The 25,678-nt window shown below is 40.0% G+C and overlaps 3 protein-coding genes across 8 annotated transcripts in view; all 3 read right to left on the bottom strand.

Moving 5' to 3' along the window:
* Nucleotides 1-3,160, bottom strand: part of klhdc8b (kelch domain containing 8B) — an 82,190-nt gene extending 79,030 nt beyond the window's left edge. For all 3 annotated transcript variants that reach the window (XM_088291706.1, XM_088291705.1, XM_088291708.1), the window contains exon 1: nt 2,788-3,160. Coding sequence is in view for 2 of the 3 variants with exons in the window: in XM_088291705.1 (XP_088147831.1) it covers nt 2,788-2,795 (8 nt within the window). In the remaining variant the exon portion in view is untranslated. The remainder of the gene's footprint in view (nt 1-2,787) is intronic.
* Nucleotides 3,161-5,043: 1,883 nt separating this feature from the next.
* LOC148340178 (uncharacterized) lies at nt 5,044-13,601 on the bottom strand. The gene is made up of 6 exons (XM_088291709.1): nt 13,225-13,601; nt 12,123-12,295; nt 10,074-10,292; nt 7,892-8,052; nt 7,672-7,804; nt 5,044-6,355 (listed from the first exon to the last, which is right to left on the bottom strand). The coding sequence occupies exons 1-6, from the start codon at nt 13,484-13,486 to the stop codon at nt 6,179-6,181; spliced, it is 1,125 nt and encodes a 374-aa protein (XP_088147835.1). The 5' UTR covers nt 13,487-13,601; the 3' UTR covers nt 5,044-6,178.
* Nucleotides 13,602-13,836: 235 nt separating this feature from the next.
* Nucleotides 13,837-25,678, bottom strand: part of usp19 (ubiquitin specific peptidase 19) — a 22,301-nt gene continuing 10,459 nt past the window's right edge. For 2 of the 4 annotated variants that reach the window (XM_088291700.1, XM_088291701.1), the window contains exons 10-26: nt 25,582-25,678; nt 25,285-25,477; nt 24,928-25,061; nt 24,673-24,831; nt 24,469-24,579; nt 24,276-24,386; nt 24,098-24,199; nt 23,870-24,010; nt 23,158-23,276; nt 22,932-23,075; nt 22,107-22,489; nt 21,899-22,009; nt 21,532-21,748; nt 21,187-21,339; nt 20,907-21,073; nt 20,645-20,820; nt 13,837-15,106 (exon numbers count right to left, since the gene is read on the bottom strand). The exon at nt 25,582-25,678 is cut by the window's right edge. In XM_088291700.1, the coding sequence (XP_088147826.1) occupies nt 14,966-15,106; nt 20,645-20,820; nt 20,907-21,073; nt 21,187-21,339; nt 21,532-21,748; nt 21,899-22,009; nt 22,107-22,489; nt 22,932-23,075; nt 23,158-23,276; nt 23,870-24,010; nt 24,098-24,199; nt 24,276-24,386; nt 24,469-24,579; nt 24,673-24,831; nt 24,928-25,061; nt 25,285-25,477; nt 25,582-25,678 (2,659 nt within the window). In that variant the 3' untranslated portion in view covers nt 13,837-14,965. Of the gene's footprint in view, nt 15,107-17,133; nt 17,687-20,644; nt 20,821-20,906; nt 21,074-21,186; nt 21,340-21,531; nt 21,749-21,898; nt 22,010-22,106; nt 22,490-22,931; nt 23,076-23,157; nt 23,277-23,869; nt 24,011-24,097; nt 24,200-24,275; nt 24,387-24,468; nt 24,580-24,672; nt 24,832-24,927; nt 25,062-25,284; nt 25,478-25,581 lie in introns of those variants that run through there. The other 2 variants (XM_088291697.1, XM_088291699.1) reach the window with 1 other exon arrangement.

Genomic DNA, 25,678 nt, shown 5'->3' with positions numbered 1-25,678 from the left:
CCGCGAAAATGCATGTTTATTTGGTCACAGTTATAGAGGTTTTAGTATCATCTAGTCTAGTTACCATCGGGTGAATAATGTGCGTTGACGAATAGTTTTTGTTCACGAAATTAAAGCTAGTTTCTAGAAAACGCAACCACTGGCCTAAGTCATGCATGACTATTATGTCATCCATCATTTGTACATGGCCGTGTCCTTCTGAGTGCCCGTCTTGACGTTGACTCCCCCTGATTGAAGTTGGCATTTTACTGGCACAACGAGAGCAGCCAACGCACCACACAACCACGCCTGGAACCCAACGAGACAGGCCCAGACGTTGCACGTCAACTGTGATCCTCATTATGTTGATTAGCACACATGTTAGGACTCAGAGAAAAGAGAGGAAGAGGGGTCCAAAGACTCTTCTCCAGGTATGAGACCGAGAAATTCTTTTTAACTGGTGATGCAGATGTGGAAACAGCAGCAGATGGCACCCACTTGTCTTTAAAACAACAAACAAACTGTTGCAATTATTTGCCTTGCAACCTTTCCATTCATGTTAAAATGTGTTCCATTGTGCAGCAACACACAAAAAGCCGCATAAGAAACTAAATCCATTCAATGTCACCCTGCACTTTTATTCCAACTTTTCCACTTCCACTTTTATTGTATTTATTCCAACAAAGAAAAAACTTTTGGAATGTGTAACCATGGAGACAGACTAATAACAAAATGACACGATAATACGGTACATGCTGTAATAGCCTCACTTTCACCAATCTGAGATGGTTGCATGCATAAATAAGCTTCTCATTTTTCAACATTACATTTGATAGCTACCTTTGTTTACTGATATGTTTCATTGCAAACATTCACAGGTCACTTCATTCGGTGCAACTGCATAATCTAATGGTATGTGACAAGAGCTGATTAAACATTCATTCGTCAATCTTCTATAATACTTATCCTATTCAGAATTGCGGAAAGTGCAAGCTTATTCAAGATGATGCGCAAAAGTCGGACTACACCCTAGACTGGCTGCTAGTCAATCACAGGGCACACAGAGTTAGATGATTCACATACTCATTCATTATTTAATAAATAAATAAATGAATAAATAAGCAAGCTTGTGAAACATTTAAATGCACAAATTGGATTAACAAAAATAGTTGATGGTTTAAGCTGCTGAACAGTTTTCGCCACCGTAATTTATTTATTTTTTTAATCAATGGTATCAAATTCTGACAAAGTAATTGAGTTATTCTTGGGTTATATTACATGTTGCATCGTTTTATGATTTTGCTAATATTTCATCCATCCTTTTTTCACTTTAAAAACAAGCAAATCCATTGCATTTATCCGTTTACAGGATTTCATTTGAGGGATTAGTGAGTTGATCAACCACAACAAACTGAGTGTACCAACTAACACTTTTTCTTCACAGGTCAAAGTGAATTTGGAGTTTATCTGTTCTCCACTTACGCTGTGAGATCTTTCATTTTGATTTTAGGTAATCATTTCCATAATAATCATCATTTCCACCTCCATCAGTGACTCAGCTGTTCAATGAACTGCACGTTTGTGTTATTTACCTGTCAATGACAAAATTTAAGTGGTGAACAGAGCAAGCGTGGGTGAAACTAACAATGAACATTTGGCCCCTTATTGACAATACACCTCTGTTTAATGAGGAAACTATAAATAAAAAGGTCCTTAGTTGCAAAGATAGAGAAGATTAAGGAAGTGTGAGGTAATCAATGTCATGCACAGATAACATAATTAAGAAATCCCTTCTTACATGAAGGGCACAGGCACCAAGACTGTCTTTGTTGACAGCACAAATGAAGCACCCTTTTAGAGTGCTTTTTATTATATCAAAACGACAACATAAGCCACCTTCAGTTAGACCTCAATGATACAATAAAGGGAAAAAAATCATTCCTCGAGGAAAAAAAATGCGATGTAAAAGGTCAGTGCTGGGTTCATCTTGATGGTGTACCTTGTGTACGGTTTGATATCAAATTACAAGGACTATGACTACGTTTACATGCAGTAAATAGAGCGTTATTTCTAATGCAATCAAATGGAGTCAACTTCTTAAAATAAAATGCATTTCTTCTCTTGTATCAAAAACTATGAATCGTGTAATTAGGTAGAAAACAAAACGTGCATTTCATCTTTTGAGTCAAGAAAAAAAAAACACTTTACCCAAATAATATGATTCAATCCAGTAAGTTTTTTTTAAATGTAATTTTCATGAATTCCAATTGGACAAGTGTGGCCAGCCACAGCCAAAATATACAATTGTATTGAAACAATATTATTGATATACGCAATTAAAGAGTGAATACTCAACTTGGAAATGACAAAAATCAGACAAACAGCCACACCCTTGGGAAGTTTAACATTTGGACTAAAACGGTCTCCCAAAAAGTGGAGACAGACCATATGGTTCGCAGCATGACAGTCAAAATATTAGAAACCTCTCAATATAAGACACTCCATCACTCCTATTGAACACGCCTCTGACATTGGAGGTATACATATCTAATGAACTGGCCAGTGATTTTACAGTCCAGTTAATTCGCCTGTCTCGGCCCATTTCGACTTTGAAACAGCAACAACAACAAAACGAAACACGCCAATGGCTATTTTGCAACTCGAAGTTGACCAACAGTCGCAACGCCCCCTAGACACGCACATGTTCCAAGCCCATGTGCGAACTACTGTCCTGGCCAAAATGTTTCTTACTTGATAAGCAAATACAAGCTCAAAGATGTGTAAAGTTGCGTGCAGAAATGTGTGTACCTTGCCATCAGGGCAGATCAATCCAAAAGGTGCAACGACGGTGCCACGGAGCTCACAGGTATTGAATTGGTCACGACATGTTCCCACAGTTCAGGTGCCCATTTCAGTGTCCAGCCACAATCATAACATCCAGCTGCCCTCCGATCCCCTCCTCACGCGCCAATCTCTCTCTCTCGCTCTCTCTCTTGCTGTCTGTGTGGCGCGCCAGTGCGCACAATTGACGCAACCATCAAGTGCGCGCAAGCTGCACCTTCTGCCGTGCTCAAGTGACCATTTAGACACTGCGACACACTCGTGGAGATTTGTCATCCAAAATCGGACCAAAGCAGGACAGAGCGTTGAATTTTGTCCATTTCGTTAGCCCCCCCGAGAAAAAAAATCGGGTAACTCACCTGAGAGGGAAGCTGGATAAAATAACCAGGAGGGGAGCTGCTGTCCTCATGCGGACAAATTAGGCACTGCAGTCGCTTATGCACCTGCATGCTTTTTACTGTAGACTTAAGGGGGGTTCAAACTTTACAAGGGAGATTGTTTAATGATAACATGAATATAACTTTTATTCATGTATGTAAAGTATAGTAATAGTAAGTAATCTATAAGTAAGCGGCTACTACTGCCCAGTACTGAAAATGTTGACAAAAAATGTTTGAGGTGGGTGAGAAGGGTTAATCGAGGAGATGTCATAAATAGTAGTCCAGAGAAATGGCAAGACTGCTAAGTACCAGAGTAAACATTTTTGCAAAGACTAGGAAGTGGAAGACATTTTCTCACAGGAATGTAGAATGTGTGGCTATCTTGTCCAAGTAAGATCAAAGCATGAGTAAAGTTGAAAAAAAAAAAGGGGCTCAATTAAGCAAGGCCGCAAGTGGATTTTAGTCTGGCCCACGTGCGTTTGATGTGATCGCGAGGCGGCCAAATGTTCATCTCCACCAACTCCGCGAAATGGGCAAACGAAAAAAATTGCGAAGGTGTCAAAAGCGCCACTACCAACTGTGTGTACTTAGATACATTGGGCACGTTTTGTGGAGAAAAAGAAAGAAGAAAAATGAGACAAAGTAGGAAATGAAGGAGGAGGAGGACAAGAACAAGAAGAAGGGTACGAATAAGGAGGAGGAGGAGAAGGACACAAACAGACAGAGAGAACAGAGGGGAATTGAAACAGTTAACCGACTTCGGTTTGACGCAACACTTACCACCAAATTAGCCAGCTAATGATGCTTAAATAAACCTCTGCTTTTAGCATCTCTCCTGCGGCGGCGTCATGCACGGATGCTTTTTTTTACGGGTCGTAACGGGTTCAGGGGCCGACAATTTTTATGAATAAGGCCGGAGAGTCGAGGCCGGAATGGTACCTAGGTTGCGGTCGGAGGACTGACCGTCAAAAAAGGGTCAAGTGCCCAGCTCTGCAAACGTGTAACATCAATTGCTGATATCAGTTGATTGGGTCTACAGTAAACAGTTTGATGTAACAGAAGCATACAAAAAAAGATAACTGAAGAAGTAATCAAATAGATGTTTCATATGATTTAATGTACAGTATGTATAACGACAAAAAGAATAAACTTTGGATGAGATGCTGAGAATTTATCAGAATTTTGACCAGGAGTTCACAACAGAAAAGAAGACCACTACGCAAAAGATATATTTGCATTGCAAAACTGATAAGAATGACTGTACCAACTTCGCCAACAACAAGCACCCGAACTGCTTCAAACTAAAGAAAAATAGTAAAACGCAAATATGAAATAAAAATATCCAAGTTTCTTCAAGATGACAGAGAATGTTTATGCTGGAGTGGACCATCCATTGAGGCCATCAGTGGAGTGCAGAATGCCAAAAAAGCCTAATTTGGATAAGCATCAAGTTGTACACCTCGATCCCATCTCCTACATGTGGCTGACTTTGGTCACTACAATGCAAACTTTGTTAACTCATTCACTACCAGCCAAGTAAAAAAAATGTATCTTTGACGTATTTATCCGTCAATGGTAGTCAATGAGTTAAGGGAAATGTACCCCCCAAAAAGCTCCATCTTGCAAAAAATAAATAAATGGGTTTCTTTGGCTACAAACCACAATATTTACTTTTTTATGTATGATTTATTTATGTCCATCACTGATAGCAAATAAAACAATCTCCATGGTGGAGGTATAAAATATCTTTATAGACATCTATCACATTATAATCACCACAACAACTCTAATTCCACAGTATTACATGTGCAGTCTGGTTGTGTTAAGACAAGTAAAATGACTGCTCAACCTTATGTGTCGTCCCACTGCTTTAAACATTGCACATCACAAAGTACACTCGATAGTGATGTGCAACTCAAGAGTGCATAATGATTTGACAAAAACCATCACAAGATATGTTGATGAGCATCTTGAGGCCAAGCCTAGGAGCTTTGGATTGCAAAGCTTTTCATGAGGTGTTTACACAGGGACTGGCCTAAAAACCTCATCATAGGATTCAAGTAACGTCTTCCACATCTGAATCGATGTAAACAGCATTGACTAAAGGGGCTTTTGACTCCATTTGACCCCAATTACTGCGCGACCGCCACAAACAAATAAATAAATAAATAAAATAGTGTTGTTGGCGTAATTACTGTCTAACTGCATTATTCATAGAGCCTCTGCTGTAACAGTCGCTCTAATTCAGTGCCTCATTATTCAAATACATATGGGAGAAAAACAACAAATTTATGTTTAACTATAGACTTGACTCAATGTATGTTAAGGGTGTGATGCCAACACCTGGGTAAACACTCTTTATTTTAATTACTTCTCCTTTTGTTAACTAAAAAGCAACTTCATCTCCATTATATTTCATTACAATAATGAGCACTATTTTTACCTCAAAAGAGGAGATTCATGATTTTCTTTGGTAAGCAACAAGATTCTCGACTGGCATGAATTAAATTCACTCAATCAAGCTGATTATTTTCCTTGTCTTCAATTTGTCAATGTCATTATTTTTGCCTTTTTGGGCTTTTGGTGAAAGAGGAGCTAAAGGTTGCTACAGACATTGCCAGCTGACATTTGGCATGCAGTTGACATGTTGCAGATGCATTTAAGCAACCTGATTCAATTATTATTTTTTTTGCCATTATGGTTGCTCTGAGTAACCATGGTAATGATTTAACATGGATCGGAATCATAAGCTTAGTTAATACCCTTTAGAACCTCTTCAGGGTTTATAGCTTTTTTTTTTTTATAACCTATTTATTACCGGTATTTAAAATACATCAAAGTAATTCTGCAAGTAAATAACATTTTCATCCAACACCTCATTTTCTATAAAATTCCAACAGTCCTGAGCTAATGGTACCCTGATATGGAGTTCCTCAAGACCAGACGTGATGAGAAGTGATAAGACACTCAGCGGCGCTCTAGCTTGACTCCTGCTGGACATTCTTCTCATAGTTCTCCTGGCAGATGCGAACGCGGCGGGTGAAGTAGTCGGGCTCAGAAATGGCCTTGAGGAGGTCGGTCTGGATCAAGGCGATGTCATAAAGCTCCGAGATGCAGGCCGTGCGAGTGTCCGAGCCGCCGGGCTCCATGAAAACCTGGACCATATACAGAGTCATGTTTCATTGTCCGTTTTGAAATATCGCGCAAACATGCAAAATAAAAAACATACTTTTCTGGAGTTCGTAAAGTTTGCACAAACTAGGAATTAAGTGTTGGTCTGCAAAGTGACAAATTTTAGAATGCCTCAGAGCCAAAATCTCAGACCAACAGTTTGCAAATGATTAATGGGGAGTCAAAGAAAACTCCAATGTTGGTGTGCATGCTGTTATATCATTTTTCCCCAACATGTCTAACCTGACACTGCAGTCGAAAGGAGCCCATTAAAAGTGGTATAATTACTCGAAGTCCAACTTCCTTCTAGAGTTCATTACTCTGGAAAAAAAGAAGTGATGCTGGGCAGAATGTGTGTCAACATATTTTGGTCAAAACCACTAAATGCAATCAACAATGAGCTTTGTGAGACTTGTAAAAACAATAGAGGCATGTGGTAGGTAAAAGCTCTATAGGAACCTAGTAGTTCCTTTTTAAAAAATGAGACGGAAACCATGAATGTTTTGTTCCTGCAAAGTAAAAAAAAAAAAAAAACACGCCAACTTAGATCTTAAAGCTTGCCAGACTTTGGTGAAGCTCACAAGAACTCTGTTCAGTTGTTTTGTTTCTCTTTCAGCAGTCTTTTTTGCAACACTTTTTCCCAAAAGAACAAACTGTGTCAGCAAAGGGCAAAGCAGAAGCAAGAAGTACATAGACCAGAAGTGAGCAGACTCACATTCAAAGCAGTAAAACGCTTAACATCCCGTAGTTACTTTTTACCAATTTACATCAAATTGTAATGGCGTCTAACTTGGCCTATAAAGTTCAGCACAAATCGGTTCTGCTATTTTTTTGTTTTGTTTTCAACATGAAAGAAACACAATGAAAACGAAACTCGCCAGTAGGCCAAATAAACTTAAGTAGCTGCTGACTAGAGCACATGATGAAGGCCTTGAAGCTCTTAATGACTAAAGCTTCTATAAATTTTATCACGGAATTGCCAACGTCCGACTTTCATCGACTGAACCAACACACCAGCAGCGGCAGTCAGCAGTTTACTCCAAGAAGAGCTGAGTCAGGAAGTTACACTATTTGAAGTAGCTTTAAAATGTTGTTCTCCCGAAATGGGACTTGACATTACAAAAAAACAACAACAAAAAAAACATGTCAATTAAAGTTTATGAGGCAAAGAAACTACTGCATCCCGCTCCTTCTACAGAGTATGAAATAATATAAATGAGCAGTCAAATGAGATGGAAAATGGGTGAGGAAAATAAGTGAAGAAAATCATCTGTGTCAAAGTCCATAGTTGTGTCAATACCTTGGGATGCACGACGGTATCTTCGTCATTCTGTCGTATGTTGTCATCTATGAAGATGTGTTGAACGCGCTCGTCAAAAGGGTCCACCCACAGCGGCTTCCCACCCTGGATGGAGAACTTCTTCGTCATCCACCTTTGGATAATTAAAAAAAAAAAAGCGGATGAGGGTACGTACAGGAGACTGAAGTCACCTCGATCACACGTGGGGGATTAGCTGTACCATTCATAATCATCCTGAAAGCCTCCGAGCCCGTTTGCACCGCTAAAGAATTGGTATAGGCCTCTCTCGCCATCGCGGGTCGACAGCCGCTCTGCGCCTCGGCTCAGAAGAATCCCTTTCGAGCTGCAGCGGATCTTGCCTGGTGTCGTATTCACACTTAACTGAGCAGGAGAGAAGTCCAGTTAGGATTTTGCAACAGCGTGATGACTAGGTGATTGACGGCTTCCAATTTATATTATTTTCACAGGAAATATTACATGAACGTTCTGGGAAAATTTACATTTCCTCAAATAGTGAATGGTGGCACCTTTTTATTCAACGGCAGGGTAGCACATGTTCATTAGAGAGGTGTGTATTTTTACACATGAAAGCATGCGCTATTTTTCATTAAAAATCTTAAGATAAATGCAGATATCGAATGATACAGTTTTATTCTTTTCCTGAGGGCTTTTATTTGAAGATAGGTATTTATTTTTAAATACAATAACTAAACCACTATTACAAGATCAAAATGAAAACCTGCAGTAAACCGCACCCTCACGGAGGTGACAGCAGAAAGTCAAAAGCTTTCTCTCCAAGTTTCCTTGACTTCGTACAAAGTTGTTTTAACAGCCCCATTTTTAGACTACAACTTTTTCATGGTGGATCAATGCAGCCTTTCAGAAACCACATGCCATGCACAATCACAGTCTGCCTTCTCGGCACTCTCGCCTTCTCTCTGGAAGATGAGAGCAAGTGACTCAATACGCTTTCCACGGCAAACTTAGCCTGACAGCCTTGAAAAAAACAACTTTCACTTCTTTCTCCAGAGCGAAAGCAATTTAATTTTTATAAGGCTGGAGTTTTTGAGACCTGTTCCAAAAGTGAAGGATAAGATGTGAGAAGAGAGACTGAGATTTTATGACGTGGAAGCAATCGATCTCACCCGAGGTGACACTCGTCAGAGTTTTATCTGTGTGGATGCTGGAAAGCCTTTTTGTGTGTGAATCGTTTGCAGGATGAAGGTGAGCTCATCTACTCGAGTGTGGCTTCAAATATTTTGTAGCACTCAGTTGAGCGCATGAAATGTGAACATTTTGTTCAGTTCAAGAAATCATTTTAGTGATGATATAGGGTTGCATGCGTCAATGTGCTCCTCTTTGTAAAGTCTTAATACATTCAATCTCTGGATGCCTCGCTACTAGTTTTAAAAAGAAAGACCAAACAAAATGTGCCAACACACCACAGGGTATCCTAAACCTTTTGCCCATGTTGAGATCTTGCAAACAAAATTGTAATGGGATCCAAAAATAATTGAGACCTGTATTAAACAATAAAAGGTCCATGTCGCAATGAACCGTTTCTCGAATTGATACACATAATCACGCATTTACCATTACTCTTTGAAAATCTTCCAAGCGAGGCCAGTGTGATAGTGAAATCATGAAGAAGCTGGATATCACATCATCGAGCCACATCTGGCTGTTTAATTCTGTTCCCGTTTGATTAAACAATAAGAACGGAGAGACCAATACTTTACAGATCGTGAGCTTCATCGTCTGAAGACAACCCTGTTTGGCCAGTGATGTCACGCATGCACTGGCAGTGGGCAGACCCAGCTCACGAAAGTTTTCTGCATCTTTTTTTTAGGCCTTTTGATTTTATTTTTTACCTAAGAAATCATTGGAAACTTATTAATTGTACTTTTACTCCGTCTTAAAAAGGTTTTAATTTTTTTTCATGTCCCATACACTTTAAGTTTGTAGGCTAATGACAAAAACCACCGGTTTTCACATGCGTTCGTTTTCCAGAGACAGCATTAGAGTTCACTGACAAATAGATGTCATCTTGATTTCAGAGAAAAAACAAGATTTGAACAGGACATTTGACTTTCTCTTTCTATTTACACGACAAGGAAAATGGCCAACAAATACCTAGGTTTTGCAGAGCACAGGAAGTTTTGTACAAGGACCAGGCTAAAACTAGAAACAATCATGTCCTGAAAAGACCCAGCAGCAGCAGCAGCAGGTAAACAGCTTCCAAGTGGTGATTCCGAGAAGTAATTTATTTTCAAATAAATATCAGCCTTTGTAAATTACTGTTTAAGAGATTGAAATTGTGCGGCAGTCGTGTTTGCAAATGTAGAGCGACACTTCTGATCAGGGAGGAGACGAAGCTTAGATTGAGTGTGACTCTATTTCACCTTCAGATCGGGAAGATCAGGAAACAGGGGATGAGCGCCCTGTGTCAGTGCTTTGGATACAGCACTTAGCACACGAGGTAGGTCGCTTCCAAATGTACGAAAGTGGACGGCAAACTCTGTCCCTTGCTGCGTCAGATCTTTGAGCAACTGGAAAAAGGAAGGAAGGATCCAGTGGTAGAGTCGTCCATCTTCCGCCTTTATTGCCAGCTCTCGATCTCCCTGTAGTGAGGCCAGTTCATCATCAACACACAATATAATCTAATGCTCTTGTTGGTTGGCAAAACTAACAAAGCAAATTCTGTGTGAAGTCTGAAAGCGGAGTGACAATTAAAGCAGTAAGACCCCAGCGACACAATAAGAAAGTTTACAAGTTGCATGTTGCACATCTGCGATATTTGCATTAAGCGTTTGTTCTTACAGCATTCACTGAGTGTTTTATTGTTGATACACCTTAATATTAACAATGGTGAACTGCAGCAGGGCAGGCAACCCAGGCCGTTCGCTACATTTGGAAGATCAGGTGACCAAACCAAGAAAGCAGGTTAACACAACTACTAGTATGCCGTAATAACTAGAAAGACAACGGAGTAAACGCATAATTTGATTGCTGCTATATAAAATAAATAAATAAATAAAAATCCCCGAGCCTAACCAGCAGTTGTGTTTTTATTATTCTGCTTTGCACATATATATTTTTTAGTTTATGTATGTACGGTTTGTTTTCAGTGTTTTAGTTTAAGCCATTTCCTATTCATTTTATATGTAGTTTAGAAAACATCTTTGACCATCCATCATGCTGGTTTTTGTTTTTGGAGGAGTCTGCACACCCGTTCTAGCCAGGAGCACCCAGGGGGTTTTCTATAAGATCCCTGTTTTCACCAAAAATATGAAATAAATGTGCATGTATCTAAATAAAACACTAATAAACAATGGGTATGAGCTTTGAAAAAAAAATAATAAATTGCATAAAACAAAATAGAACTTATTACACTCTGCCCATGGTTACAATGTTCAGAGAAAATCCAGCACTAATCCTCTTAATTCCGACTATGATGGCATTCTGTTTTCAAGTAGCAAATACTGACCTATTGGGATTCTCAATTATGACTGCACAAACAAGTTGCCACATTGCTGTAGATGAGTTCTATCGTAATGGGATTTTCTTACGACAGTCTCACTACTAAAGCTAATCAGTGAAATTTTGCTTACCTGGAGGGCATACCGCAGAGAAAGAAAATGACCCGGGAGAAAGAAAACAGACTGGAATTTTGGAATCAGCATGACAACTTCAGTTTTAATCAGCAGAAAAATCTAATTCAACAGATTTTTTTCACGATTGTCTCCCACTCTTATCAGTGACTTTTTGAGTCTACCTATTGATTATGAAATTAAAGGCAACCAAAAATGCCATCGGCTTCTGGGTTTCGTCACCATTTTATATCATATCACTTGGAGTGTGCAGACAGATGTCAAAAAGCACTATTAAACTTAATACATATTTTCAAAATAACAGTCAATTAAATTATTTATTTTACATTGTTGTGATTTTAGCTAATGAAGCTCAGATCACATTCAGTCTGTAAATCTGAGCAAAAAGTCATCACTTTCATCTGGACACATGACCGTAAGGTCATCTGTGGGCGTGAGCAAGGTTAATTTTTCATATATTGTATGTAGTTCATGGAGCACAAAGTATCAGATGTTCTGCTTTCTCTAGAAACTATTTGTTCTAGGATTCATCCTTGTTTTCCTTACCAAAGGTCAAATAGCTCATTAAATTTTGGTGCCAGTTGTCACACACTGGCTGCAGTAACACGTATTCTGAGCAAAAATAAATAAATAATAACAAGAAGACTATAATCTTCACATTTAACTTGAAAATTAATGAATAAAAAAATAAAATACTCATTGTTTTTTTCCCAAAAGTCACAGAGAGTCCCAACAGAAGGATGAATGATCTGCATGCATTCAGTAGTCATGGGTTGCTTCCCCATGTAATAAGGCTTTCATTTGGTTCAAATTGTCCATTCCATCTGAGAGGATAATTACCTTTACACCCTCAGGCCAGCGAAGCAGGTTCAGATGTTCCTCCAGAATCCCACGAAAGCGTCTCCCTGCATTGGAGGTGAACCTGGGAGTCGCTCCAAACTGAGAGTAGTAGTTGATGGCATCATCACATGGAGGAAGCAGAGAAGGTGAGTCACTCAACCATTCCCACTTGCCTGTGAATGGAAAGCAATATTTGAGATGAGGGAGTTATACACCTTAAAACAGTCACCATCCTAAATTTATTTGGCCTTGTTTGTACAAGTATATTTAAAGTATATGAAATAGAAACATTCCGCACAACTGTCTATTTCCAGAGTACCACGAGAAATCATCACGTGTGCAGAGAAAAATTATTAAATTTCAACAAATTGTTCCACAAGTGTGTGCGCGTGTGTGTGGGTGTGTGTGTGTGTGGGGGGGGGGGGGGGGTTATTTATTTATACAAATAATGCAGCTCTGTTTGTCTTACTACGCCTGTGATGCACAGTGACAGGCAGAATGAATAAATGCTTCCACTAGATGGCAGAAGATCCATTTAATTTTTGGACGCACGTTGCGATTCATGCAATAAAATACAGTAGAGCCACCTGCTAGTTATCGGGGATATGGAAATTGGCATGTTTTGCATTGGGTGGTGAAAAAAAATTACCTTTTAAAAAAAATATTTAAAAATGCTGATAAACTTCCAATTTAATCATTGTGATTATACGGGGTCCACTGTACACGATGCCCACTGTGTTGAACTAAACCAGCCCAAAATTCAAACTGTGAAAACAGAGCTGTGAATAAATTGAGTTGAGATAATTATTTTATTGCGTATAGAATTTTTGGGACATCTTTGGTGGAGTCCCGTGAATGCCGAAATGTGAAGTAAAAGTAATACATGTTCCTTGGCTCACAAAGGTTGGGAAACACTGCTGCTGAATACCTGCCATTCCCCATTGGCAACATTCCACAGAAGATTTTGTTTAAAATAATGTTCGAATAGAAGCTGTTGTTTTTTTACATTAAAATCGACATATCCACTCTGCATCACCTGACTCAGCACAAACCAAACTCTTTCCCGTTTTTTTTTTTTAAGAATTGAGGAAAAAGGTTTTACCTTTACTCATTTTGCCCCAAGTGACAGTCGTCATAAAATAATCCAGGGCGGCCACAGTTCCTTGGCACGTCACAGCGTCTGACACCAGAATGGTGTTGTTCAGGTCCACATGCAGGATAATTTTTTTATTCTGCTCGTGACCGGCAGGAAACACCCTCGGGCCGTTGTTTGCCCCGGGCGCAGATTGAGAGACAAGTCGGTAATCGCCGGTGTCGTCATTTTCGTCAGCATGGTGGCTGCTGTCCCCACCTGTGTCAGCCATGAGTGCCCCGCTTCGTGTGGTCAATGTTCCAAGACACTTCAATTTTGCCGAACCACAGCCCGAGTTGACGGTAAGCCGCTTCGTTAACTTCCTTATCAACCGCTCTGAACTCTTCTTCAGCGGGTTAATATCAGGCGACTTGAGCGCCACCTCTTGGCGATATAAATGAATGCACCGCCACTTTGTCATCGTGATCACGTTTGATCGTTTGTTGGCCCTCTAAATTTCTATTGGGAGAGGGGTAGAAAAAAAATAATCCAAAGTATTCTTATCAATTTAGTTTAGAAAGGTCCTTACGTCCGGCCCCAAAGGGGATATGGAGAGCAGTCATTCAGCAATACCTTACAATGTTACCAATTGTTGAAATTATTTTATTTACACGTATCCACGGCAGCTTTCATAGACCCTCCAATTAATATGCGGCCCGTTACAAAGGAGTATGGGGCGCGAACAGAAAAAAAATCTATCAAGGTGGTGACTTGGTTACATGTAAGAACATGCAGACATGCACAGTTCAGTTTACACTCAAGCCTATAACAGTTTTCAGAATTAAAACAGTTTTCAGAATTAAAAATCTAAGTTAAAAGACATGTGTCAAAATACACCAACAAATGGAAAAAATGTACTCTTTTTTAAAAAAACAAAAAAAAAGGTCAGTTGGTGGTCATGTTTTGTTGCTACAATTTCAATGCAACACGGGCACACACTTATCAAACCAGGTAATAACCCGTACAGAAAACAAAAGGATACATAATGCACTTTAGCTCACATTCACAATTAAATCAACAGGACTGGTCAGCAGTGAAGTTTTTATTTTGACATACCACAAAGTGCATTGACAAGCGGGAGGCTGGAGATGCGCCACTCAATTCTTGATGAGAAGTTTGGAACAGTTTCAGCAGCAGGTTCTGCAAGCCTATGGCGTTCATATATGCATTTCATGAATGGGACTACAGGTCAGTATATCTTTAGCAACATTAATACATATTTATGTAAGCAAATCAATTACCCTAAATGGACCCTATTATTGGGACACAGCCATGAGTTTGTTGTGGAAGAACTTGAGGCCCTGACCTCAATCAAAAACCAAAAGTATGAACGAAAGGAGAAGCCGCGAGTGACACCCTCGCTCAACATCAATGTTAGCCAGTTCCCGTTTGAACGACAAGACACAAAAACCGTGGACAGACTTCCCAGAAGAGTAGAAGCAGTTCGAGATGCTCATAAAGTGTAATTGCCAAGTATCTTGACACATTTGTCCACGTGAAGTGTGTGGTTAGTCTGAGCATATTTTTTAGTACTTCCACGTGACAGCACTCAAGTCCAGCTCTTGCAACACTGCAGCATCAGGTGGCCCAATTGAGGTGTTGACGTAAAGATGAGCACCAATGTGTGTGTCGGCCAAGTACGATCTTAGCTCTAATTTAATGTGCCCCCATGTGATGTTAGTCGGGTCACGTTTGCATCCCTTGTTTCAGATTAGTCCACATCTTCCATGTTGCTGTACGATGCTGTCGCGCAGTCACCAGAATGCGCAAAGACACCGGAGGTCACCTCCGGAGTCAACGTAGGTGGTCCGTCAGAGTCCAGGTCAGCGCTGAATAATGACTGACTTGATGCCTGTAAAATAAACCAGTATTGACAATGAATCAGGCAGTTTTATTTCATCATCTGTCAATAACCATGCTGAGTCCAGCTACAAATTGCATTGATTATAATTTTTTTTATTATTAATTTCCAATCATAGAAAACTTTACATATATTAAGGAAGCCAGTTTAGGAGAAGGACATTAAATACATTGTTTTAAGGGAACTAAAAACTTTAAGAAACATTTCACACAAGGGATTGAAATGAAAAGTACGGTAAGAATAAACTGTACAATTCTATACATGTATATTTACAGTTGGACTAAGGCAAATAGGAAGGCTGCAGTGGAAAATCCCTGAGACCGGCATTTCAATACAATCAACAGCAGAACAGGAACCAACATTCAGACTTCACATCATCTATCACACACCAATAAAAATTTTTTAAAAAACATAACTTTTAAAATAGTTTCACACAGTGTTACATAATAAGCTGCAAGGTGCTCTTAACATACAGCTAACATCACATATGTAATAAAACGTAGTGGTGGCTGAACTCAACAAACTATGGCTTAAAATGAAGATCCAACAGAAATATACTTTGGGGAAAAAAGGAGCAATAAAGTAAAATCAAAACAATAGATGCAAACAACTTAGATAGGTCACTTCAGGATGTGTTAAAGAATTGAACATTACATATGATGTAAACGCAACATATCTTGACTGAAAAGACCAATCAGACTTCAAATATCAAGGTCAGGAACTAAGCACATTATGTCCGATAACAGTCAGTACTTTTCAATGCATAGAGGAAAGTCAGTCAAGAGGTCACTGCTGGTGGTTCTTCAGGTAAACAATCCAAATTGTCATCACATGTTCTATATTTTGATTATGAATTAGTTTCATTCGGGGAAACACAAATCAGAATCCACTTTTCAAATCAGGGATCCATATTTCACAATCATACAACAGTTAAATGTAGTACAGTGTATTTTCTGAACAAAATCACCACAGTGAATTCTGATAGAAATGAATTGAAATTTAATGTGTAGTGTGGCTTACCGTGCCGACTACTGCTTTCATCATAAAATGTGCTAAAATCAGAAAAGTAGCACGGCTGTAAACTTTTGAGGGGCTGTACAGATCCTCCCTTTGACTTAACTGTGTCATATACGCACATTCATGGGAAGTATGCTCTCTGGGTGGAGTGACCATGAAACGAGGGTATTTCCTGTAAAATCTGTCCGAGTGCGCATTCTCCCACAAACTTAAGCATCTTTTTTCTCTTCCGCAGTCTGGAGTCTAGCAACACTTACGGTGAAACATCATACGACACGTTCTGATACAAATTTCTACCGGGTGACAGCACGCCTGCTGACTTGTGGTGGGGGCTTGGAGTTTGTTTGAAAAGCACCATTCATAGCTATAGTAATAACAGTACTCTGTCAAAACTACTTGTATTTATTAAAACTACTTCTGCAATGCAAATAGAATGTTAGGTGTAAAGATAAAGATGTCCTTTATTAGTCCCACAATGGGGAAATTTGAAACGTCACTTGTGTTGATCAATGTAACGTTCGGATCCACAATGCAAGTCAATTTCACAACCAAATTGTGACAGTTTCAAAATTAATGTCTATGGAATTCACGTCTCAAAAAACGCCGCAATCCGAAAATTACGATCGCCGTTAAGGTTTTATCAAATCACACCGCTTATGTGGTTGCGCACAAATTTCTAGTTCACACATGGCGGGTGTGTGACAAGTCTGTATGGGAGAATTGCCACACTATGAAAACACAAAAGCCAGGCACAACAATCCTGCTCAGGCTTGCATTCCTAACACCTGTGTCGTTAATGGAGTGAAGTCACACCATACCCTCTAGACGGCCTACTTAAACAATTGGTGACGATATCAAGCAGCGTGCTGCAAAACTCAGACATCAAGAAACAGCTTTGAATCAATGTGGAGCGTTTTCTTTTTTTTTTTTTTTGCTTACAGTTATACCCCCCAATGGCGTACAGAAGCATATTTTGATACCGATACTAGAAAGGGAGGACTCCTTGCAATCAAAACATAATAAAAAGTGTTCCTCTCAACAGAAACAAGACTTTTGGGTTACCACATCAAATTATAAATGAGTAAATTAAGGCCTGGGTTGCGAGGGAGATCAAATGTTGCAGATTTGCTTTGTCTTGTTCTCCTTTCTGATCATATTTTCCTAATACATGTTTTCGTCACATTCGGAGGATCCACTTTACTATTTGAGTTGAGATGTCTTCCACCCAAAACAGCAATCTGTAGTTTCCAAGCGTCCTGAGTAATTCAGGTCTGTGACTCAGGCCCAGTTTGATTTGTAAAGAAGTGGGTAGACCAAGTTGACCAGAAGTGCAAACAGAGCAGCCAAGGTTCCCAGAACAAAATATCGCGCACGATCATCATCAGGACAATCTGACATCCTGCCCATGTGTTGATGATGCCCTTCTGCATGGTCCTCATCTTCCTCATTGCTTGTCCTCTGGGCTTGTCGCCGTTTCAGCCCCAAGAGGAAAGGTCTGCGCGGCGCTTCATCAAGACCTTCGTCTTCTTCCAGTTCCCGCCATATTAGAGAGGCCTGCGATTGGCGGAAACTGGTATCAACTTCTGGGAAAAGGCGTGGGCTAATAAACACTGTCATTAGGATTTGACGTATTGAGTCGAATAGCTGTTTTGATTCCTCGTGGAGTTACAGATATCATTGCTCACTTGATTGTTATTTCAAAGCAGCAGAAAATACTTCAGTATGTAGACGATTTAAAGAATCATTGTTGAAACAAGATTTTCATAAGCAAAATAAGTAAAAAGCAGAAAAGTAGATAGGATAGAAGGAACAGATAAATAGTGAAACCTGAGCATCCGCGGTCAGCCTCATCACTTTCAAACACAAAAGCCAACCGTGACACAGTGACGAGGGCTGGGCAGTCATCAATTTCTTGAAATTTAATCAAGATTTGAATGTCATAATCAAAGAAATGCGATTGTGCCAAATGGCAAGGTGTACGTGCAAGTTCCGGACGTTGTGAAAGTACCCTGAACGCACCACATTACTTGTGACAATTCTGCCCTCCTTTCGGGTGCTTTAAACTGTTTAAATCACAATGAAGTTGGAGTTTATGACAAAATTAAATATGAATTGTGTTTAAATATAAGACGTCTCTTTTATATATATATATATATATATATATATATAAATTAGCGTTGACTTCTAGGAGTGCTATTCCTTCAACTAATGAATATTCACTCACAAACTGTGTAGGAACACATGCATAAAGGTAATACAACAAGAGTCAAAAGGCTGATAAGCTTTGCAACATGCGAAAAACAAGTTATATTACTCAAGCTCGAGCTCAATGTTCTTCTGCTCAAATGCTATTGTAAGCATGTACTCCATGCATGAATGACTCAGCATGCACAACAGGAGCAGCAGGTATTAATCTTTTTTGACTGTATTTTATTTCTATTATTTCAGTATATTGTCACTGGCCTGTGAAAAACACTTGTCCATTTACTTCAGATTTTTTTTATTTATACGTGAATGGTGTTTCTGCGTTACAGACATCCCATTAACAAGAAAAAAAAATACAAAATTGAACCTATGTATTTTACACAGGACATCAACAATATTCTTATTTTTGTTTGTTACAACCTATTTTCTCGTAGTTCTTTCAAGTTACATTTCATGGGGAGTTTTTGTAGTGTAAGGAATTCCAAGACGAAGCCACCAGGGGAGAGGCCTTTCGACCTCGTCAGGGAAAAATTATGTGAAATTCCAAAGCGCGGGTTCTTGTAATTTTTACTGGTAAAATTGTGTCCAAATGAAATTCAGATACATTAAATAAGTCTTTGAGTATCTAATATAAAATATAGAAATTACAAAGTCTAAGGTCGCGTAGAAACAGCAGTGCTGGTCGAGCTGCATATTCTAAAATCTAACTATAGTTATGTGATTGCATTATTCAGTGTCATCAATTTTATCAGAAGAGCTAATGTGTCTGTGTCCTACTGTGGAGCGAAAGCTGCGGCATAAGACTATCAATAGCGGATTCAAGGAATTGTTATTATCATACACACTCCATTTCCAAATGATATACCAGGAAATGGAAAACTGCAGTCCTAGGTTGGACCAATGAGTCCCGAGACATGTGAAAATAAAACAGAAAAACAATAAGATGAAATCAATATAATTAAGGGACGATGAGATGCTTATTGGTGGTTTGAATGTGTGCAAAGATGCGATGAAGCAAAGGCATAGCTTGAAAACACAAGAATCAAGAGTTCAACTAAAATGGTCATGATGCCAGTGGTAGTTTTGTTTTGGTAGTTGAATAAATTCTAAGTTTTGAAATCAATAAATAATCATTTTATCATTCTTCATTTTGAAATCAATCAAAATAATTGTGATTTTATATATATATATATATATATATATATATATATATATAAAATAAGTATCAAAACTTTCATTTAAAAACCTACTCACATTTTAGTGTGGGTTCTGAGGCAAACAGTAAATTAGTTAGATCTTGATTACTTGCACCACCTATTTGTTGTTACCAAGTAGTGTTCTGCCTCTTAGTACTTCAAGAGATTGCATGTAAAACAGGTCTAATTCCACATTAGACCAAAACCTTAATGATCAAATAAATACCGCCCAATCAATTACCTAGTTCAAGGGTCACCAACCTGGTACCCCATCCAAGGAGCACATGAGTAGCCCACGGGCCTGTTCTGAAAATAGCTCACCATTGATGAACACGGTGATCTCCTAGCAATGTGTAAGTGATCATTTGAAAATGCAAACACTTGCAGAGATGAATAGAAACAGTGTTGCAAATTGATATTCATCTATTTGAGTTAAACCTCAGAAGTGAGTCCAACTGGGTAGCCCTTTGCATTTATCAGTACCCAAGAAGTAGGTTGGTAAACCCTGATCTAGTTAATATCCTCTCAACTCATAACAAATTTCAGTTGCTGCTGTCGCACAATCAGGTTCGCGCAACAATACTGAAAATGCCTCAGAAGTTGCACAAAAGAAGCTTTCATCTTGGCACTTGGAACGCCACTGAGTATTAATTTCAGCAGGAACAATTCAATTTGTGTAAAAGCAACAGGTTAAAGGAAAATTTGACAAAAACGTAATGAAAGCAACATTTGCCAAAATGCATTCACCATACACATTATTTCCATATGACAATCTCACCAATAACCCCAAAGACAGACTATCAAGAAAACATCTTAAAGTGAAATGAGGGTCCCAAACCTTGGGAGGCGAATTCTTCATGACAGTTGACCCAGTGTTATATTAAAAGAAATATCAGAAAGTTCCAACTGTAGATCAGATAGGGCACTGTTGTTGAGTGTAACTCATCTAATCTAGATATAGATGAATTGTATAGCAGAAAATAGATTTTTGCATGCAACAGCACTTCCCATAAGACATTTTGAAAGAAATGAATATCTCAATCACAATTTCTAAGCATGTCTTGTGATATTATAACACAGCATCCACAATAGCCTGTTGCGGTGCGCTCACCTGACTGGCAGTAGCTCCCATTGCAGGAGGAGAGTCTGCTCCGACCGGCCTGAGGAAGCGCGGCGGCCTCTCCACGGGGGAATTCCGGCGACGGTAGAAGAGGACATAGGCATATCGCGTCACCACCTGGCTCTCTTCCACCATTGTTACAGTGCTGTCATCAAACAGACGCCAACCTGTTTGAGGGCAGACGTTAGGTTGGTAACAAGGAACATACATGCACAGTCAATATTCACAGGTTCATAAGAATAAATTAACTCACCAACATCACTACGCTGGCTGTTTCTGTCACTTGGCAGGCGAGCGTAGGCGGTGTAGTGGCCACCGATCATCCCCCCATAGTGGTTGATGACTGCATACAAGTCGTAGATAGGTGGGTGTTGCATCTCGTCCTTCTGACCAATACAGAATTTACTCAGATCCAGATTCCTAGAAGAGAAAATGTTATGGAATTGGATGAACACTGCACACAAGTAAAATATACATATATATAAAAACAAAAAAAACACAAAAGAAAAAAATATTATTCAATAGGCATTCACCTGACAGGAAAGTCAACCATGTCGTTAATCTTATCTCTCCAGATGAAACTTCTGAAACTGAAGCGTTTCAGTTGGATGATCAAAATGTTGGGAAGACGCCACAGAAGCAGTTGTTTGGAGGCCTCACGGTGCTGCTGGCACTTTGGACAGTACCTTTCGCGGTAGAAATAGAGCACCATACAGTTTACAATCGCCATTGTCAGGACATTAGCTCTTTAAAAAGAATACAATTGTTAAAATGACAAGTTAATTTTTAAATTGAAGCTTAATTTTGCTTGCAGGGGTCAGAGCCCCAAGAAGCGGACACATTACAATGAAACATAACATCTATATGGAGAGCTTTACCATGCTTCTTCTGGTGCCAACACTTCCGGCTTGGTGAAAAGGTTGAGGCACTGCTCCAAGGTGAAGTGCCCCGCCCTGGCTGTCTCACTCAAAGAACTGGGATCTTCCTCATATTCCAGCTCCTTTGAGCTCACCAAGACATACTCCTTTAGACGCTCGTTGTTTTTCCATACCAATTCTACGGTTGCATCGTCTGGGAGGTCAACCAGAATGTCTTCTGCAGAATGGGTTGCAACAAATCAATTCCAGCGTTGACGTGTAATGGGACTCTTTCAAACATCAAATTTCATTTACAGGAAAAGATTACGTTATGGTTCGCCTATTTCCCAAAAAAATTTAAGGGGCCAATCCACAGAATGGTTCTGACCTTTTTCATCCAGTCTCTGCTCCTTGTTGTTAGAATCCAGCAGACTGATGTAGAATTGACCAGCATGACCTGAAGATGGATCATTAGGTTGTTGATACCCAGCTACTGCAGCTAGAAAACAGGGAACAGCCAAGTTGAATAAGAATAATTGACAACAAAATAAATATGGATATCATGATTTAAAAAAAAAAAAAAACACAAGTATCACCTTCTGGCCGTACGGCCTTCTCACAAGAGGTTTCTTTTTCAACATGGGTGTCCATAGAGCAGCAGGAAGTAGAGGAAATGGACTCTGAGAACCCAGAGTCTGAAGTCTGTGTGGTGGAGAGAGATTTCTGGGGGGACGTAAGGGGAACGGCATCACCAGAATCAAGGGCTGAGGTAAAGGTGTGTAGTTTTGTGGAGTCAAGCATCGGCGTGCCACTCTTGGGTCCACAGTCACTTATTTCCACAGCACTGTTTGCACCCACGGCCTCATCTCCTGCGCCTGGACCACTTTGAGAACCTGCTGGTGGTGTCGGGAGCGCTGGAGATATTTCGGGGGATGTCCTCCCTGACTGGAAGGGAGGCTGGAACACATTGACTGAAAACCTGCACAAGAAGATAAGGGATGGCATTTTAACCCATTTACTGCCATTGACGGCTGAAGACGTCAAAGACTCATTTTTTTTTTTTTCTCGGCTGGTAGTGAATGAGTTAATAGGGACGTAACAAATAATATGCTAACTAATCTAGTATATGTTGCAACCTTCTGGCAATAGAAGACCGGACATCTAGATTCTGTCTTGCAAACACCAGTTATATACATGAGACAATAGATTAAAGTGTATCAAGTCAACCCTTTATCAAGTGTTAAGCTTGGAGTTGCAGTTTTATCCTTTCAATCATTACATAATAAATTGTCTGTATTGATACACATAATGTTGCCATGATCCAACTACAACGGCCACAAATGTGTTCTGCACACATAAAATAAATATGGTGGGAAAATTACTCAAAATATCTTTTTTTTTTGAGGGAGGAGAATTTGTACCTGGAGTAGCCATGCAGGAGCTGAGTGAGGCGGCTATAGGAAAGCCGGGACTCGGGTACACTAACCAGGAATGGCAGACCCACATTTTCGGTGTTGGGTCGACACAGACCTTTGTGATTGGGCCAGTGGGTCTTTTGACACAATCTGCCAGGATAAAGAGAAGAACAATGAAATACGAGATGGATGTTTAATGCGTGGTGCGCCACCATACGAAAACACAACTCACTGATTGCAGTAGCCGACACTGTAGCAGCGAGTACAACGCTTCAGTTTGTCTTCTTCAGACACCGGAGGCTTCAGGCAAGAGGCACACTTAGAGATGGGGATATTGGGAACCTGTAGTCGCTGGAGGGAAAAATAAGCTAATTGTATATCATTTGACGCCACAAAACACATACAGGAAGTCCGCAATTTACAAAGAATTTCGGTTCCTATGCTGGCAATGTAACATGAATTTCCGTGGAAATCGGAATTAAACCATTAATACTCCCTAAATCTAAAATAAATAAATATATATATATATATATATAACTACACTTACTTACCAACATTACTGAGAAGTGGGGCCATCATGTGAAAGTTTTTTCAAGTGTTCATAATACATTACAAAGGCGCCCTTGTATATGCGTCCCCAGTGACCCGCGTGTGATGAGGAGACTACGCCACTCATGACGTAGTGTTTACGAAAGTAAACGGGGTCCATCGTTTTGCTCCGAGTCAGATTGGAAAGAAATTAATTGAGCTGTTCAGACCATCATTAAAAAAAAAAAAAAAGCGGTTACGGGTCGCATACGGGCCAAACAATCTGATCTGGTCGCATTTTTCTGCAGTGTGCACGGCTGTCGCAAAGTCGCAGGTCGAGTAAGTCGTAACCTGAGGACTTCATGTATTTTCAACTCAACTTCCAGAAACACTTCCTGAAACCAAATTTGTTTTACCTGCTGCACTCGGAGCAACACAACTCTCTCCTTGGCCAGATCTTTGGAAAGCACCTCAAAGCAGAACAACATGTCTGATGATGACACAGTGTCCAGGGAATGAGAGGGCACAAATGATCGCTGGAAGCAGTTCTTCCCCACCTGAGTCAAAGGAAACAAGCTCAGTACGAACATACAAAACACTGGTACAACAGTTTGAAACTTGGAATACAAAAGGGTAGCTTTAACCTCTGCGAGTCTGAGGTTCTCAGGCTTCACCCTAACACTCCTGGAGATGGATTCAAGGACCTCTGCAGTGCTGGAGTTCTCCTTGCTCACACTCACCAAAAACTGCCACATGCATGTGGGGAAATAGTCAAAGTGAGACATCTTTACCTTTTGACAGGAAATTATTTTCTAAACTCACCTTAATGGGTTTTTTATGTGGTTCCTTGGCGAAGTAGAAAACTGAGAGCACTTTTTGTTTCTGTGGCAACGGGACGGGCAAGTATAGGAAGGGGTCAAATGTTATAGACACCTGAAGGATGAGAGGAGGAGAAAATAATTACTGACGAGTGACTGCGAACTTAAATCCAGATGTGAAAAGTACCACACAGTACATTGGAGCATGTGGGACAGACAAGCTTGGATTTGAATTGGCCTTGGAAGAGGTCCACTATGAATGAGTCATTTCTCATTTTGTGCCTTTGCCATGCCTCCTCTGCCACCACCTGTGACAAACAACAGAAATATTCAACAAAATGAGCCATCTATGTCACAATGGTCATTTTAACACATCATCAGCCTCCTCCCTAAACACCAACCTCATCCAAGCGTCCATCAGAGTCCACTGTCTCCGTGTATGGCTTATTCTGAATGCGATTCAAGTCTTCATGGAGGCCGTCAAGCAAAAAGGCCATGAATTCCTGAGCATCATGCTGAGCATAGCCTGTAAACTGATTGGCTTTACTGGCCACAATTGCCTGCAAAATAAAGTTACAGTAAAAGCATGATGAAAGCATATTGATGAGAAGATGCTAAGAGCTTTAGACAACACATACAGTGAATATCATACGTACCTTGAGCTTTGAGGGCTGGAAGGCATGGTGCGTTCCTTTCCAAAGCGCCCTAAGCAGCACTGCAAAGCCAATGGCGAGCCGGCCTCCTGTTCCCAGCGGATTATTGCAATTGATTTCTGACTCAAACGCTCGATCTAAAAGAGATCAAAAAGAGGAAAATCGGTTTGCGATAGACAATCGTATTAATTCCTTGGCCGGAATGTGTGCTGGGGAGTGACATTTCATTGTCACAGAGGATTTCCTTGATGTTTTCCATTGCTAAGAGTCTAAAACAGCGAGGCATTTGTATCTTAGTGAAAAAAAAGTTGGTGTTCTGAGCTCTTCGAGAAAAGACACTTAGCTCAAATCTTTGTTTACCATGAAAGTAATCCCTGAGTTCTCTGGTGTTGGACAGGGATTGAATGACACTGTTCATGAAGCAGGTGTTTCCGAGATTGACCAATCCTGTGAAACCGGGCAGGCACACCTTCTTTTCCTCCTCTTCCTCGTGGTGCTCATTGCTAGCAGGGGGTGCATGGGTCATGGGCTGCACCATGCATGTCGGTTTAGGCTGAGATAAGAAAAAACACAATTACAAAAAAATTGGACCACTTTCATATACTTTAGGGAAAAAAGAAAAAACAAAAAAGAAGAATAGGACTTTTTCCAATTTACCGTCATAACGGTGGGCTCTGGCTTCGTGATGGCAACGTGGTCAGAGACTGTACGAGGAGCCACAGTTTCCAGCCCACTATCGTCCACTCGGGATGGG

The sequence above is a fragment of the Idiotropiscis lumnitzeri genome, chromosome 3, assembly GCF_059441095.1.
Source record: "Idiotropiscis lumnitzeri isolate Australia: NSW breed Sydney's pygmy pipehorse chromosome 3, RoL_Ilum_1.0, whole genome shotgun sequence".
Classification (NCBI taxonomy): Eukaryota; Metazoa; Chordata; class Actinopteri; order Syngnathiformes; family Syngnathidae; genus Idiotropiscis; species Idiotropiscis lumnitzeri.
Note: the sequence above shows the minus strand (reverse complement) of the source record. Positions and strands in the feature narration are given on the sequence as shown.

What these genes read in the sequence shown, in the direction of transcription:
- LOC148340178 (XM_088291709.1), bottom strand. Translation starts at nt 13,486, where the DNA reads ATGGCTGACACAGGTGGGGACAGCAGCCACCATGCTGACGAAAATGAC. An exon ending in GCTGGCCTGAGGGTGTAAAG is followed by an intron (nt 10,293 to 12,122) that starts GTAATTATCCTC and finishes GCCTCACTACAG; the next exon opens with GGAGATCGAGAGCTGGCAAT. An exon ending in ATACCGTCGTGCATCCCAAG is followed by an intron (nt 6,356 to 7,671) that starts GTATTGACACAA and finishes TATATGGTCCAG; the next exon opens with GTTTTCATGGAGCCCGGCGG.